Source organism: Strigops habroptila, chromosome 4 (genome assembly GCF_004027225.2).
Source record: "Strigops habroptila isolate Jane chromosome 4, bStrHab1.2.pri, whole genome shotgun sequence".
NCBI classification, from domain to species: domain Eukaryota; kingdom Metazoa; phylum Chordata; class Aves; order Psittaciformes; family Psittacidae; genus Strigops; species Strigops habroptila.
This window is the reverse complement of record NC_046358.1, coordinates 53,230,663-53,247,220: the sequence shown is the minus strand read 5'-3', so window position 1 is coordinate 53,247,220 and position 16,558 is coordinate 53,230,663. Positions and strand designations below refer to the sequence as shown.

Here is a 16,558-nt window from a genome sequence, read left to right as displayed (position 1 = left end):
CTCAGTAAGTTTGCAGACAACACTAAGCTGGGTAGGAGTGTTGATCTGTTTGAGAGTACAAAAGCTCTACAGAGGGATGTAGACAGGCTGGATCAATGGGCTAAGGCAAATTCTATAAGGTTTAACAAGGCTAAACTGCCAAAAATACTAATAATAAAAAAAAAGTTAAAAAGAAAAAAAATTGGAAAAGTTGCTTTTATTCCTGATAATGGTTATAATAATCCCTTTTCCTTCAGAAGTAATTCTCCCCTTCAGCACATGTATTAATTTTTTTTTTTTTTTTTTGACTGGTGGCTTTGTATTGTACACCTCTTAAAAGAGAAGCCCTATTCTGTTGTTGTAGAAGATTTTCTGGAAAAAAAAAAAAATAAATCTATTTTCTCAAAGTTGAATGTTTTCTTTTCATAACAGCGTATGTCCCACTGTTTCACTCTATAGCATTACTTAAGAAAACCACCCTGACTCAAGAGCACAACGGTCAATTTGCAGTGTGCTAAAACTGTAAAAGAGCTTCAAAGTTGCACACAGTTGTGATTGATAGATCTAAAATCATGCTGAGGATATAATGAGAATTAACAATTAACATGAATAAACATTGTGTTTTGTATCACGATTTTTAGAATAAATAGCCTATGAGACCAGTTTATAAAACATTGTGACGAGAAATGCCTTACATTAAAGGAATTAGTTTGCAGAGAGTTTGTAGAGCGTCCTTGGTAGGAGACTGATGTCCTAATACAGTCCCAGGTACTTCTCAGCCTAAGCCCATGGTTCTTCAGTGGGCACCTGTGCAGCCACACGCAGGCACCAACACTGTCTGCCCACTTGATGCTACAAAAGCAGACAGGACAGAACCACTTATGCAGGGTAGAACTCCCAGACTCTAATCTTCCCTCCTATGCAGAATTATTCCCAATTGTCTCTTTTTCTCACGGTTGTAGGTAGCCTGTCTCAGAATGCTTTCCTCAGGCTATGTTTGTTTTCTGTGATAAGAAGGCAATATGAGCTAGTGGAAACTTTTCTGCACGTCTGCATTTTAGCAGTCCAAATGTGAAGGGGGATGTCAAGCACTGAGGCTCAGCCGTGGAAGTTTTTCACGTACGATCATCTGCTGTCTGTTTTTCATCTACAGTGTAATGACAACGCAGTGGAGACAACAACCACCACATCCAGCTGGAGAGCACTGACAAGTGATGATTTCCTCATGTGTGCCAGGGATAGATCCTCAGCACACGCTCAAAGTAACTGGGCAGAAAAAGTAAGATTGCTTTCTACATATTCCCAATCCTGAAACTGGCCAGGGCTTCTTCAACAAATGCTGAACTACCTATTCTTTTCACCACATCATAAAAGAGCACTGGCCATTTTTCCATTTAGTTGTATTTTGGGTCATGAAGGATCAAGATACTATAAGTAAAGAATGGATCATGCTAGAACTAGATAAAAACTCTGCTCTCTTCCGCTGTTGGGAACACATCTGACTATACTGGTCATTGCCCCATGATTAGAGACTGCATTACTGAGAAAGAAAAAATAATTGAGATTTAATCCTCAGGTGTAATCTGCTTTCTAGGAAACTGCTGACATGCCTCATAAGTCACTTGCATTGTCCTAGCATAAAGAAGGCTAAGCTTTTTGTCCCTTTTTGTCATTTATAAATCTAGCCACTTTTCTCCATTTATTTACCATAGCATTTTAAACACGTCTTCATGTACATGAAGACATGTACATTTAAACATGTCTTCATACACCATTAAAAAGGCAATACCAGGTAATGTTATCAAGAAAGTATGCAATGCATGAAGTACTGCAATGACACAACAAAAGGAAAAACTCTGCATCTGTTTGTCTGGTTAGAGGTATAGAAATATGAATATTGACATAGCTTAAAAACCACAGCTTTCCTGCAGCACTACAATCTAGGACAAATCATTACAAGTAAACCATGCAACTTCATACAATCAAATAATTTTTCCCTGTGAACAATCCAACCACAAAATACGCCCACCCACTCTGCTTTAATCTGTCCTGAGTGTTAACACAAATTTGTTGCAATCAAATTCTTTACTTCCAGAAGAAAATCAATGTTATAAACTATGCTTTACCCACCTGTTAATGCCGAAATCACTGGTGAGAAATTTATATGTTGGAGAACAGACTTGTTTCTATTGTCCTATCTCAATCTGGACCTTGTGTCTTGATCGTTTGCATGATTTGTAGACCACAGCATGCTGCATGCCACATGCACTGACTTCTTTGTAACACTGCTGATGTATTTGAAAATAGAAAATTTGCCCATACCCAGTTGCATGTGATATGTGATGGGAAAGCTGCCTCCCCCTTTGCTAAGAAAAAGCAGCCTTGGAGTCAGGAGCACAATGGACACACCTCAATTATCTCAGTTCCTTGTATTCTCTTGAACAGGTACAGTTTTTGTACGAATGGCTTGATGTCTATTACAAATGATTGCTCCAAATTAGAATTCTGTCATCTAGCTTGAAGAACGCTCCAGTTTTTGATTCCTGCTATGTATGACATGTCTTTGCACGAAGATGGAGCTGCCTGATTTTCGCTAAGGAACAGTATACAATTTTTTCTGTCCTACCAGGTTGATACTTCACATTCAAAGATCTGCTTCATCACTGTTCTTTGTCAATAATCAAAACAGAAACATGCATCTCTCCTTATCTTTTTTCCATCTGTCCTTCCTTGCCATTGGAATTGCTGCTTCTCAAAAAGTGTTCCTGAGCCACTCTTCTCTGAACATTTCAGGTTTTATGCTGAGAGGGGGAAGAAAGGCAACAAAAACTATTGTTACTTGAAAAATCATCATCTACTCCATTTCAAAGGATAACCCTGAAAAGCTATTTCACCCTGTCAAGGAAATGCTTATCATAAAATTTAAATCAAAGCTTAGTTTTGTGCCCAGTGTTTCTAATGGAATGTTTTCTATATCTAGTGTTATTTCGACTCTCTGTTAAGGGGCATTAACACTTAAAAGCCTCAGTATGTTGCCAGCATAAACATAGAGGTTTAGGGGAAAGGCAGAGGGAAGAGAACAAAAACTCAGAGAACAGTAATATGGAACTTTTTTTGGGGGGGGGGAGGGGGAAGGGAGGGAGGGAGGAGAGTAGGGGTGGTGTGGTGGCTTTACACAAACAATAACTGTTAGCAACTTTCCCTCTCACTTCCCTATTGTTTAGAAAGTACCTGTCCTCAAGAAAGCTGTCTGATTTCTATCTTTACTCAGTTTATGTTGGGAGGGTCTCCGCCTCTCCCAAAATTTCTTTTAAAAGCACCACATAAACAAATTCTGTTATAGCTATTGAAGACTAATGAGTTCTACTGATGTTTGGAAGAGAAATGGTGAAAAAAGATAAGAGGAGGACAAGCCAAGAAAATGGGCAGTGGGGGCTGGTGAGAGGAATAACCTTTAAAGATTATTTGAGAAAATGAAGAGGAACTGAAATTCAATATGAATACTAGAACTTCAGAATTAATGACAACAAATTTTGATAATAAGCATCTCCAGGGCTAAGGCATCCTTCACCTTCAGATTTTGACTTCAAGCCCCAATCCAGCAAAGTACTTAAGCCTGAGTAGTATTATTGAACTCAACCCATGTCAATGCAATTGGCTCACATGCTTAAATTCAAGCATGTACTTAAGTGTTTTACTGGATCAGAGCCTTGCTTGTTCTAATCTATGGTTACTTTCCAAGTGGGAAGTATCTATCAAGCACAATTACCTTTCAGATGCGTAAGGGATATCCATTGCTAACCATACAGCAGGTTTTGTGACACTGGATGAAGCAGCTATCTGCAGTATATCAGACTCCACTTTTTTTCCATGTAGACTAACAGTCTGAGTTGAACATCAGCCATTCAAACTTGAATACCCAAGAACTGCCAGTCTGCAACGTACTTGTTTGAAATTAATTCCTTAAAGATTACTTCCAGTGGTTATTACACTAATAGTTTAGCACCTTCATTGGACATTCTCATTCACATTGAGCAGCACAGTTGAGAAAACACTTTTTTCTTACCTGTAATCCATGATCCTCTTAAAGCTGGACATGATCCACATTTCGAAAATTTCTTTTCTAGAGAACAGAAATCTTATTGATTGCTTTTCCTGTGTCTGTCTCCACTTCATCTTTCATCTTAGATACTTTCAGTGAAGATCAAAAATAGCCCAAGTTACCCTGTTACAAATATAAATAGACCACAAGCCCCACCGAAGTGCTGTACTATTTTCTGTTTTCTTCAGTAATACAGCAAATAGAGATGCAGGAATAGAGGAAGAATTCCAGCAGAGGCACCCAGTATTCCAGCAGAGTCAAACTTTTCAGTGCTTTCCTTCGGAGGAAGGAAAGAAAGCATCCTTGTCAATAGCAAAGAAAATAGTTTGTTTGACTTGTGAGCTGCCCACCTGGAGCCTCCTCAGATTTCAAGTCTGCAAGAAGGGAGTTTTGGAATCTGCTCCAGAAATTTCTCAAGGTCAGAAAAAAAGAGAAAACCCCTAAGAACAAGAACAACAGCAAAAGATAAAATGGGCAGAAAAACATCGAGAACAAACTCAATATTGGGATCAAACACTTACTAGCTTATCATAAACTGATAATAAGGGATTTCAGACTCGTCTGATTATAATCCAAAGGGTCAGCACAGATCCCAAGGGGATGTTTCTTAGGTAGAAAGATGGCTAAGAATTCCACAGCAGCTACCCTGAGTCTGCTCCTGCTTCCAAGTCAACACACAGCTGAAGCATACAGAAAACATGGATCAATTATTGCCTAATCAAGCTCCTTATAACCACATAGACATGCTTTGACATGAAACCATGGTTTTCAGTCCTGTTTTTAAGGTGAGAGGGCTTATAACTTATTTATAGTCAGAGGTTGTATTTCATGTTTTGAAGGGCTGAGATTACTTGTAATATGTGTGCCGCTCACATTAAATTGATTTTTAAAAGTCTTACTGATGTGTTCACATATATACACCCCTCCTGTATGTATACAAATTTCTTCATTAATGGAGCATTTTTCTATAATCATAATTTCTTTGAAACATACTTACAAGTTATAAAAGATGCCATGGTCATATGATAAATAATGGCTAAATTATGAGTTCTGAAAGTAGTAGAATGGCAGTAATAAATAGATCAAAGACTTCCCCATGCTAATATCCATGAGAGTAATAAACAAGGGTATTTCCTACCCTAGAATGCACACCATGGTTCTGATCCATAAGGTTTCACATTTTTTGCCTGCACACACGCACGCACAGGCTCACAGAGCAGATGTGAAAGCCACAAGCCCCTAATGTAATTCATGTTCCAGTTCAGCAACTGTGAGGGTACGCTGAAGACAACGTGGGACTAACATAGCCAAGAAATTCCTGAGAGAATATGAATGATTGTTAACAGTTCTGAGAAACTCTTCCTCTGGGTTATTATCCCATAGAGACAGACAGTGGGTTTTAGCGGTCTTAACCAAACAAACAGCTCTGAGAAACTCAACATATTCCCTCTGAGATTATAGCAAATGAAAAACAAAAAAAAGTATCTTATGTTAAAAGCAGTTTGAGGCATTCGTGATACTGTCAGTGAAGTACTTGGACTTGTTCCTTGTGCATCAGGTCAGAGTTTCCACACTCCCAAAGGAAACAGCATTGGCTGAAAAAGAAAGTCCCGTTTACCCTTACTGTCATCTTTTCACAGTTGGCTTTACTGAACAGGGGTGAGGTATGGGCACATGTAACAATTATTGCAGCCACCAGAAAACTCTGCAGTAGCAACTCGAAAGGGCACACCCGTTTAAAAGACTTACACCTGGGACGCTGCTCTCACACACTGAAGTAAATGAAAAGGAAGTTACTTGAAAAGTCTATTTTCTTGTAGGGCTCTTCAACTCTTTCAGCTAGCTGGCAAATGAAAGATGTGATCCACTCCCAGCACACTGATAAGCCAGAAATAAAGTAAAAAACACCTGACTAATGGCTTAAGAATTTTTTAAGGTATCAGAATTGTCAGCCTCCTTTTTTCTAACACCACCTCCTTACATTGCCTAAAGCAACTTTACCAATAGGTTGAACACACAAATTAAAACCTCCTCAAGATACATCAAGTAAGAAGCTGTAACTATTTCCTCAACTGCCTCTCATGCATTTTAAGCTGTATCCAAGCAAATCAAGTTAACAGGGTAGACAGGGAGAAGAAAGATGGTTTTGTGACTAAGTAGTAAGGCTACAACTCAACTGTTGGTACTCCCACAGATTTCCCACAGCTCAGTTTTCTATGCTCCTTTTGTCTCTGAAAAAATAACACCAGCAAAAATATTGAACTTTTCTGTTATTTTTCTTAGTGTGCTGATACAGAGGTTAGCACAATCAAGCACTGATTGTGGGCTGAAGTTCGTTACTGGTGCATTACTGTGGCTCTGTATTTGCTGGTACATAGCATCAGAGCATCCCTTCAGAGAACATCTGATAGCATCACTCATCTATCTACATTGTCATGCTGTCCAGATGGTTGCAGTATGTAGGCAACTGGGAACCAGAGCAGCAGAACTACATCCTGCTGCAATTTTCTCTCTGGTGCTAATCTTGATGCATTTAGATTAGTCTGTTGGTTATGAAGACTACAGCTCTGGTTAGATGTACCCAAAGACCTAACAAATGAAATAAACTCGAGCAGCTGCTCCCAAGAGCTTGCCAGATATCAAGTGACCAGATTTGCCCACAAAAACTCAGTCAAAGATTACTGCAGCACAGCCAAGTGACAATTCCCTACTGTGCAGAGTGAATTTTCTTTTGAATTGCACAGGGGTGGCATTCTGTTGCAAATGGGTCTGTTATTAAAGATCAACTTGGTAATCTGTGTACTTTAGCAGATTAACTATTACTATTATGTACAAACGCAGAGACAAAGAAGAAACAAGACTTCTTCCACTTGGCAAATGCAATTTTATTTCTGGATTAGTTAAGAGTGAAAATTTTAAACATTCTAATATGTGTGCCTTGCCAAACATAAATTGGCATACTGGAACAATACTGCAAATGAAGAAAGTCAACATAAGGAATCATCTCTGTGTAAGTACAGAGTTCTCAGGAACATAGTTGTTATTTGTCTGTGTTACAGAAATGAGGGTTTCCAAACCTTCAAAAGGCAAGACTTCAATGGGAATTTGGTAAGGAAAAGCAATGCAAACTGGCAGATACAAGGAAGGAAGATAATGACATTTCTAAGGACATATCTCAATGATAAGTTGAGTACTAAGTCTACAAGTGTAAGCATGCTTATTCAAGGCCAGATTAGTATAGATTTTATGGTGTTGAGGAATTTACTTAAACAGAAGACAGTCACCAGGAGTGAAATATTACACTTAGTGACTTTCTGCACAGTTCGGTCATGAATATAGCCTCACTGAGAACAAAGTACTTATCTGCAGACTGTGAATCACACCCGAGTTTTCCACCCATGACTATATGAAGGAATAATTTTTGCCACCAATACGACTACTTGGTAGTATAACTATGACTATACAAAATGATCTTATCTGGACTACTTGCTAGCTATTTACTTAGCTGATAGAGAAGATTCTTTATACTGTATAAGCATCACCAAAATTATTCCCTATATGCTAGCACTCCTGGTATTACCATTTTTTTCCACCAGCAGGTATTTTTAACTCAAAACAACTCACAACCGAGCAACAAAAATTGACATTAAGAGAGCTACAAGAAGACAAGTGAGGACAAAAGTTACCTATCTACATTCCCAGTTCTCCAGCGAAAATCACTATGTACAGAGTAAAAATACAATCCTTTTCACACCCAAACTGGCCTGTGAACATGTAATCACAAGTGTTGCATGTGGGAACAGACATCTGTGATTTATCTTCGTTTGTCATTTTGGTGTCTATTTCCAGGAAAATTGAAAGACAATTTTCAAAATTTGGCCCCCCAAAATAGCAAAAAACTCAGACTGAGTTCTCACAGACCAAGCTATGCTCACTGGCACTCCTTATCAATAGTCTCAACATTTTCTTGCTGTACATCTATAGAATGATTTGAAATTATTCAAATTACATGGAGAATCTCAAGTACCTAGTTCAGTTTACAGGTCTGACTGCTTACATTTCTTTCAAATAAAGATGCATTTCATGTGGTTATTCATTTCCTATTAATTTACAGAGCAGCAGGTTTCTGCAGGAGAAACACTTCATTTCTCCACTGTAGCCTTCTTCAAAAAAATGTCCTGCAGAAAAAAAAGAAGAGATAGTGAAACAGATGCTTTTAGCTGTTGTGCAATTTTTAGTCTTTCTGGTAATTTTATATAACTAAGTTAAAGCTCTTAATTGATTCATATTGTAAATAATAATTGAGAAGACCACAAATACCCACATGCAACAAGAAACTACCTTGGTTCTTCTAGAGATCTATGACTGTACTTACAGTAATTACAGTACAGACAAACCATACACAGTAAACTGTGACATAAGGATAATTTTGGGACAAACCCACTGTATAGTGACAAATTAACACAGACAAACTTCAGCGAAAAGCAACCAGTCATAAATATTTGTTTACAGGCACACTGTCATATAATAGAAATAGGAACTTGTTCTTTGGACAAGCCTTCACAAGGAAGTAATTAGTAGTTACTTATAAACTTATGAAATCACAAAGCCATAGCAGCAGTCCACAGATAAGTTAAAAAAAAAAAAAAAAAAAATCAGATTAATCCTACGTGTTTAGGCAGGGCCTATTTATTTTATAGCCCGTCAGATGATAAACCAATTCTGCAGAGGACTTCTAAGGGACATTATTAAGTAGAAACTAAATATTTCTATTTTAACAGGACAGGCATGGCAAAAGCCCAAAGAACATTCCAGCATGCCAGGAACAAAAGCAAGCGTGGCATACAATGCACAGGCAGGCACATGCTGAAAGAGTAACGCAGCTTCACAGTGGACAGTCATGTTAACCCAGGTCTGGCTATTCACCGTGAGGGAACACTGCAGTGGCTACAGCTGCAGGAGATACCCTTGTCTGTACACGGGTGCACTGCCTTCAAAAACCCTTTTTTGTGTGTTGGGACTGACTGTTGATGAGGGAATAGTAGGGCTAAATATACAGGATATGAAAACAAAAATAAGTGACAGTTACTTCCTTGCTTGTTACTTTATGCATAGGTGTTAAACACAATTTTACAGCAAACTTCAGTTGATGTTAGCCAGTAAAACCATACTTATTTACAGCAACTAATACTCTGGTATTCTACATGGAATAAGAGTCCAAGGTAACAGTTACTACAAAACTCGTCTCTGCTATTGTACTTGGTAGCAAGGATATCTTCAAATCTTCTCCTTCAGTCAAGCTAGAAAACATTGGTTTTGCTTTTGAAATTGTTTGTCTAAAGTAAAGCAAGTTGTACCAATTTGATACCTCTTTAAGCTATGGATTCTTCTGTTTCACACCCATGCTGATTATGTTTAAAAAAAAAGACTGTGAACCTCACAAATTGCCAAAACATCCAAATCAGTACTTTTGAAAATTTCACACTTAGATTGGCTTAGACAAGGATAGTAATTGCAATCTAATTAAAAACCAACAAACAAAAAATCCCCCACAAAACAGAATTAAATGTCTGGTTGTGATGAAGAATGCTTATGGGCATTTGTTCCCCCAAATTAAGACCCATGGGAAAAAACAAAAACAACCAACCAAAAAAACAAAAGTAAAAAAAAAAAAAACCCCACAACAAACAACCCAAACAACCTCACAAACAACAACAATAAAAAAAACCCCAACAAAATCCCAAATCCTCAAACTTTAAACCAAAAGTATGAGTGTCTGGTCATGTACAACCTATTCTGAGAATTGCCGTTTTGAAAAGTGTGGGAACCACTGCTGCAACGCGTGATAGCCACTTATAACTATCAAATTAGCAACCATGTGATGCAGAAGGTTATGTAGCCCACAAGAAGTAAATATTTGAAATAGACTATTGTTACTAGCCTTTTAATTCCCAGAGAGAGTAAGTTCACGCACTTACATTTCATCATCATATTCCTTTGGAGGTGATGCTGCAATGACTAAGTCAATCCAATCCTGAAAAAGAAATGCACAGTGAAACACGTGCTGCTTAATATGGCTTTTAGAAGTGGTTAGTGAACCACCATGAAATATCAGATAGAGAATCAGGAAGACAATCTATTTCTGGAAAACCACAGGGAGCAGCAGAAAGATCTCTATCAAAGACTTCCATAGGAAGACTACTTCAATATTGAGCTGTTTGAATATCCTGAAATTAAAGAAAAATCTCCTGGTCTTACAACAAACTTTTAAAAATAATTATTCTAAAAATCATCCTATACTTGGTCATCTTAACAATGAACACAGTTCTTGCTGAGAAAACACCCACTGTAATTAAGTGACTTGTACATTAAGAAATCAAAGATAAGCTATTATCATAAAATTCCAATCAGTTTGCAAGTCATTTTCAATATGAAAGAGAGATTCCTCAGATAAATGTACTGTAAACACTCAGAACGTAATGTGTTTAAATAACAGTCTTGACACGTGGCTAAATGCCACGAACTTCCATAATAAATTACATGCATGATTTTTAGAGATGCTATATACCAGTATCTTCTGCAGATTTCAGCTCACTTTGGTAGTGTGTCATACCTGTTACTTTTGATGTCTGCAACCTCATTTGTAGTGATGTGACAAAGTCATGGAAGAAAAGTATACCTCATATGAGCATTATAGGTAGAATGAAGAAGTGTTCTAGGTGACTTACCCCACCCATGTTCCAAGCTTTTGCTAGAGTTGCCTGTGCTTCTGCCAGCCTGCTGTCAATTAGTATCTTGCCATTTACAGCTAGTATTTCGTCCCCTTTCACTATGCCTCCTGGTGAAAAGACCAACATGGTATACATACATGGAAGCAAAAATCTGAGAGTCTTCACTGTCCCATATTTATGCAGTACTGAGTATAATGAAAAGTGTCTTCACTAGATGTGAAGGCTTACACTAAAACTTGACATAAACAAGAAAGCTTTCTACAGGCAAAAGCAAAAGGAATTTTTAGGCACGGAAATGCCACACTAATCTCCTATTGATCATGACCAGTAAGAAACTAGTTGAATAAGATTTTTCCATAGCAGTAGTTTAATAATAATTTTTTTGTCTGGGTAATCCTTCTATATAGGTTTACAAACTGAGGTTGATTGTAGGCTGCTACTACTATGAAAACAGCACCATTACTTAAAAGTTCTGAAGGGGTAAGTGGCATTTGTCAAGGTTTTGCAGGACTGTCTTTCCTTTGCAGAAGCATGTGTAACATTTAGTCCTTAGAACTGATTCTGACTTGCTAATCTGTAATGAAGCACAATCAGCTAATTGGGACTGGATTTACAGAGGGGAAATGCAGATGGTAAGTGGACAGCCTTAGCTGAAAGAGGCCTTCACAACAGTGAAGAGCCAAAGAGAAACAGAGTACTTGACAGATGAAGTGGCTGAGATGTTTTCACAGCAAGGGTGATACGAACTTAGGTGCAGGCTGGGACAAGGTCAGCAAAGACCAATGACAATGTAAGGAGACACTACCCCATCCATATACCTGGCCATCGCTAGAGTTCTCAAGGAAAACATGAGAGATACTGGCCATGAGCAGCAAAGCCTGGATGTGTTGGTATGCGTGTTCTTGTGCCTTCCAGAGAACTAAGCTGTTAGCCATAAGGCTCTGGCCTTTAGTGGAATTCTTGGAGTAAAGCCAGGTGTTTTACAAAACAGATTACTATTGAAAGTAGCATTAAGAACAAAATTAAGCAGGGTAGTGTAGCCATGATCAGGTAATCACTTTGCGCATGACAGTACTACAAATATCATTGCTTGGAAATTGTGAAATAATGACAACCATGTTCTGCTTTCCTTAACTACCACCAGGTGTGCATCAGGTGTTTTTTTGTTCTTTTTTCTTTTAAATATATCAGACTGGAAAAAGGGGAGTCCTTATTAAGAGAACAGCTCTACATTTTCAGGCCACATCAATGAAAATTCTGCAATGATAAAACTACAGTAGTAATGACCATTTCTTCTTAAACATTATTTATAAATTTTACATAATTATTACTTTAAGCAGCACCCTTCAAACCATGAGCCACTCTTGGAGCTGCCCTTAGAGCTGAGACAGAACTTGGCTGCCTTGGACAATCTAAATGCGCCTTTCGGTAGCAGACATAGCTATGAAGTCAGTCAACAACTCTCAGCCAGCGTAAGGAGCCACTTTGCAGAACCATTCATATTCCCCATTGTTACTCACCATGTTTGTCTGCAGCACCACCCTCATAGATAGCAGACACAACTATCTTTCCAATTGGAGAATCAATTCCTCCCTCAACTGCAAGGTCTAATGATCCTTCCTATTAAAAAGGAGTTTTAGTTCAGAAAAAGGCTGTTCATTTTTGCCATCAACAGGAACTTAATCTTTCCTTCTTCTCAGTAAATGGTACTGTACATGAAATGCTTACATGAACCCTTTAAACATCAAATAATATTTACCTTTTTAATTCGTAACAGCCGTACATCTTTTCCCATAATCTGCTCTGGGGTAAACTATGAAAAGACATAACGATTAGCCATTTCAACCTTGGAAACACAAAACAGGCTGATAAATGTAGTTTATGGGAGAATAGTGTTAGCAGAAGATGAAAACGCCAGATCATCATCTCCAGTAAGATAGCTCCTTTTCAACATGGCCAGAAAAGACAGATACACAAGCCTTGGCAAACCAACAAGCAAGAATCTTACCCCTCCCAACCCTCAAAATCAAGGATGTATTTTCTCCAGTGTATTTCACATTAAACAGCGAGACATAGTTGAATTCTCTCCTTACCATTGAATATGGATCAAAATCTTCCAAATATTTCTGGAAGCCCTGAGAATAAAACAATACTTAACTGTAAGAACCATCAGGCTCATCACACCCTTAACACACAAACTCCATTTTATTCATTAGTGAGAGAACGTATAGCTATGAAAGATGACAGTAAACGGAGAAAAGCACAGAAAGGCAGCAAACAGTCCATCCTGACAGTCAGAAGACATTTCAAAACCTTACAACAGATCAGCAGTTTGAGCTGGTCATACTATGGAGCAGTTTCAAGGAGTAGTTTACCACTCTTTTAGCTCCACAGTTCCTTTCTACAACTGACAGAACAGAAGCAAATCTTGAAAGCACCATGGACAGGTATGTTCTGCCACACACTCTGAGCAACGTTTCTTGGGACTGTCACCATGTTGGGTACTACAATACAGGTGGAAGTGATAGGCTCCAATTCGCCTGTCAGCAACACTACTTCACACCGTCTGGGTTGTAGGATCCTCTTCCAACTCCCTTCTTTCCTCCTTTCCATGGAGTTTCAGGGAGTTCATTCCATATCACAAGCAAATGCAGGACAAGAAGTAATTTTGTTTTCATATGGTCTGTAGAGGACTTAAAAGGTTTTGGCAGGGAGTGTCTGCAATGGGGAAGACAATATCGCAGTTAGGTAGAGCAAGATTTAAGCATTTGAGCTTTGAGAGGACCCATGCTTTCTTAAAACTTTCAAAACTTAATGCATTAGCCTTGTCAGACCAACACTGCAGGGAAAAAGCACGAGTTACCTTTTCTGCACAGGTGAGAGTTCCTGAGTCAGTACTCAGGACTCAGTGGTGTTTGAGTCTAATCCTCCTCAAGAAATGGTTATTTCTTGAGGAGGATTAGTAGTTACCAGATGAGATTGTATGGGTGATGCTGGAGATGTATAAGAGCTCTGCACTGAGGACTTCAGGACTTAACAGAAATCTTTACTGAGGCACCTAAATGCTCTGTAACTCTTGTGGCTTCAAGCTGCAATAACCTGGGGACATGGGAACAACACAGAACCACACAACCATTTGCTCACACAGGAGGCAAGCCAATATCTGATGCAGACCAGTGGTTCAGTCCATGATCAAGCTTGATATATTCATTATTGCCCTCTTTTCTACTGGATCCATCTGATGACAAAGACTGTTCCACTCTCATATTCAGCTAAGCCTTTTTCCCCTTGCAAATCAAATTCACAGCTTAAGGTTCCCTGGTACTTTTACGGGCTGGCTGTTAAATGACAAAGTTGCAGCAGAAAACAGTAATGCCTCCTTCTGTTACCATCTTTGTCATCTCTCTCAGTTGCCATTTTGACATGACTGGGAATGATCCTCTGGGACCAGATCTCATTCTTACTGCCACTGCCTCTGACAAAGTCAGGGGCACTGCTACTCAGGCCTGCATTAGCAGAGCCCCAAATGTACAACAGTGCTGTCTATTCGTCTAACCACGCTTACACAAACCATGCAACAGTGGTGCTGATGGCTCTTGTGTGGACTGGCAGTCATTACACACAGGCATACCAAACAGTTCAGCATGAACCTTTGCTTTCCTGCAGGCTGCCTCTCTCTTCACCTTTTCCCTGAGATCAGAAGACCAACTAAAGCAAATCGTGTCCTTGTTCCATGTTTCTTCTGAGACAGAAGAAACATTTGGAAGGGTTGAAGCATGACTGTCTCCCCAGGCTCCAGAAAGCTAATCTTCAGGGCACAACTGCAGAACTTTTGCTTATTGCCATAAGTGGGTTTGTACTGCCTTTTTTTTTTTTTTCTTTTCTTGGTGGTGGGGGTTAAGGGTTGTGGTTTTGGTTGTGGGGTTTTTTTGTTGTTGTTGTTTGGTTTGTTTTTTTGGTAGGGATATATGCATTAAAAACATATTTGGGGAATAGGAACACAAGACACCTTATTTAGCATTTAAATTACAGGTTGTATTACATTTCTTAACTGCTAACTTTGAGGAACTAAATAAATGGGAATCTGATCACAAACTTCAGCAAGCATAGAATTTCGTCTTGGGGGAAAACCCACAATCATTCATTCATTTACAAAGTGTATTAATAGTTCAACTAAAACTGCACAAGAAACATTGTACAATGATAGCTACCTAAACAAACCTATCAGCCTGAATAGCTGAATTTGTATTACCCTTTGGAATCATGGCTGAAGTAGACATCTATGGTCTTGGAGCAAGCAACTTAGAGGAAAGAACTCCAATTTTGGCCAAGTCAATAATTTATTATGTAATCTAAAAGAAGTCAGTGAACTCTTTGTCCCAGGTCACCCTCATGAAAAACAGATGTTGGTCTTAAAGAAAGTTTTCCTGGGAAAGTAATTTTTAAACAGGACAGAAAAAACCCCCACCCAAAACCCAAAAGAAACAACCAACAAAAACCACACTAAACCCCACAACAAAAAACCTGCAAGCAAAGAAGTGATATGATCAACATCCAATAATGTACGCATACAGCTAAGACACAATGAAGACATCCGTTGAACTGTAAAAAGTCTTCCCAGAAATGGGCATCACAAATTCTAAGAGTGTGCAATCCATACCTAAGCAGGGAAAAGCAACACTGAGTGGAAACCACAGTGCTAAGCCTATCCTCCCCCTACTTGGGACATCCAGGTGAAATAGGTCAAGACCATTCAAATCCTTTCTTGACTTACAGAAACATTCCTAAGACTGAACACAAGTAGAATCTGGAACAATGAAACATTTGATTGCACACCAAAACAACTACCCATCTGGACTTCTAGATGAAAGGTAGAGCTACTACTTAAGAAAAACCAAAACAAAACACAACCCCAAAACAAAACACAAGCACCTAAGTCAATGCTACTGCTCACTGAAATTTCCAGCATCAGCAGTCAATAGCAATTGAGACCTGACTGAAATAAACAGAGAAGAATGGAGAAAGAAACCTGTGACCAAATATAAAATTTTCCAAAACACACATTTGCTGAGAACACAACTGATATAATACTACAGAACATACATTCAGTAGCAACTGAACAATCCTAAAGTTTGATTTATCTCAGTCAATTCAAGCGTTTCCTTCTAGATCTAAATTGAAGCTGATCAAAAGAAGGAAAAAATACAGTATTAATCTTACTGCTTTGCTATTCATAAGCTCATACTCTGAGCTCACAACTTTTTTCCAACACTTTCATATAACATGGCAATGCATCTAACTTAGCTTGCAGTAATAAAGGTGTTTTGTACAGAAACTGGCACATTTAACAGCAGCAGAGAAATTAAGCACAAAGTTCACTTCTTCAAGGGACCATCTACTGAACCACCAGGCAAATAAAGAGGACGAGATGAAAATTTCATCCATATGACAGAGGAAAGCAATAAAAGTAGTAATACAGCAGAAAAATCCTATATATTATAGAAAGGCTATATAAGTAAGTGCTTTCCACCACCAGTTCCTTTGTTGTCCTACTAGTAACTATGTTAATAGCTCTATTTGTCAAACTAAGAAAATATTTTATTACTGAAAGCATTGCAACTGGAGACTAAAAGAAACAAGGAAACCTTAGGAATATATATGTAAAAAAAAAAATAATTTGCCATTCTCAGATCAGTTATCACTGTTCAACTATCTTAAAGACTGCACTAACTGTACACATAGTTAC

General features: G+C 38.4%; 1 protein-coding gene across 3 annotated transcripts in view; it reads right to left on the bottom strand.

The window, feature by feature from the left end:
* Nucleotides 1-6,945: 6,945 nt before the first annotated feature.
* The window catches only part of USH1C (USH1 protein network component harmonin), a 48,457-nt gene continuing 38,844 nt past the window's right edge, over nucleotides 6,946-16,558 (bottom strand). For 2 of the 3 annotated variants that reach the window (XM_030484146.1, XM_030484147.1), the window contains exons 16-21: nucleotides 12,906-12,947; nucleotides 12,572-12,625; nucleotides 12,333-12,432; nucleotides 10,810-10,919; nucleotides 10,060-10,115; nucleotides 6,946-8,259 (exon numbers count right to left, since the gene is read on the bottom strand). In XM_030484146.1, the coding sequence (XP_030340006.1) occupies nucleotides 8,247-8,259; nucleotides 10,060-10,115; nucleotides 10,810-10,919; nucleotides 12,333-12,432; nucleotides 12,572-12,625; nucleotides 12,906-12,947 (375 nt within the window). In that variant the 3' untranslated portion in view covers nucleotides 6,946-8,246. Of the gene's footprint in view, nucleotides 8,260-8,744; nucleotides 9,129-10,059; nucleotides 10,116-10,809; nucleotides 10,920-12,332; nucleotides 12,433-12,571; nucleotides 12,626-12,905; nucleotides 12,948-16,558 lie in introns of those variants that run through there. The other variant, XM_030484149.1, reaches the window with a different exon arrangement.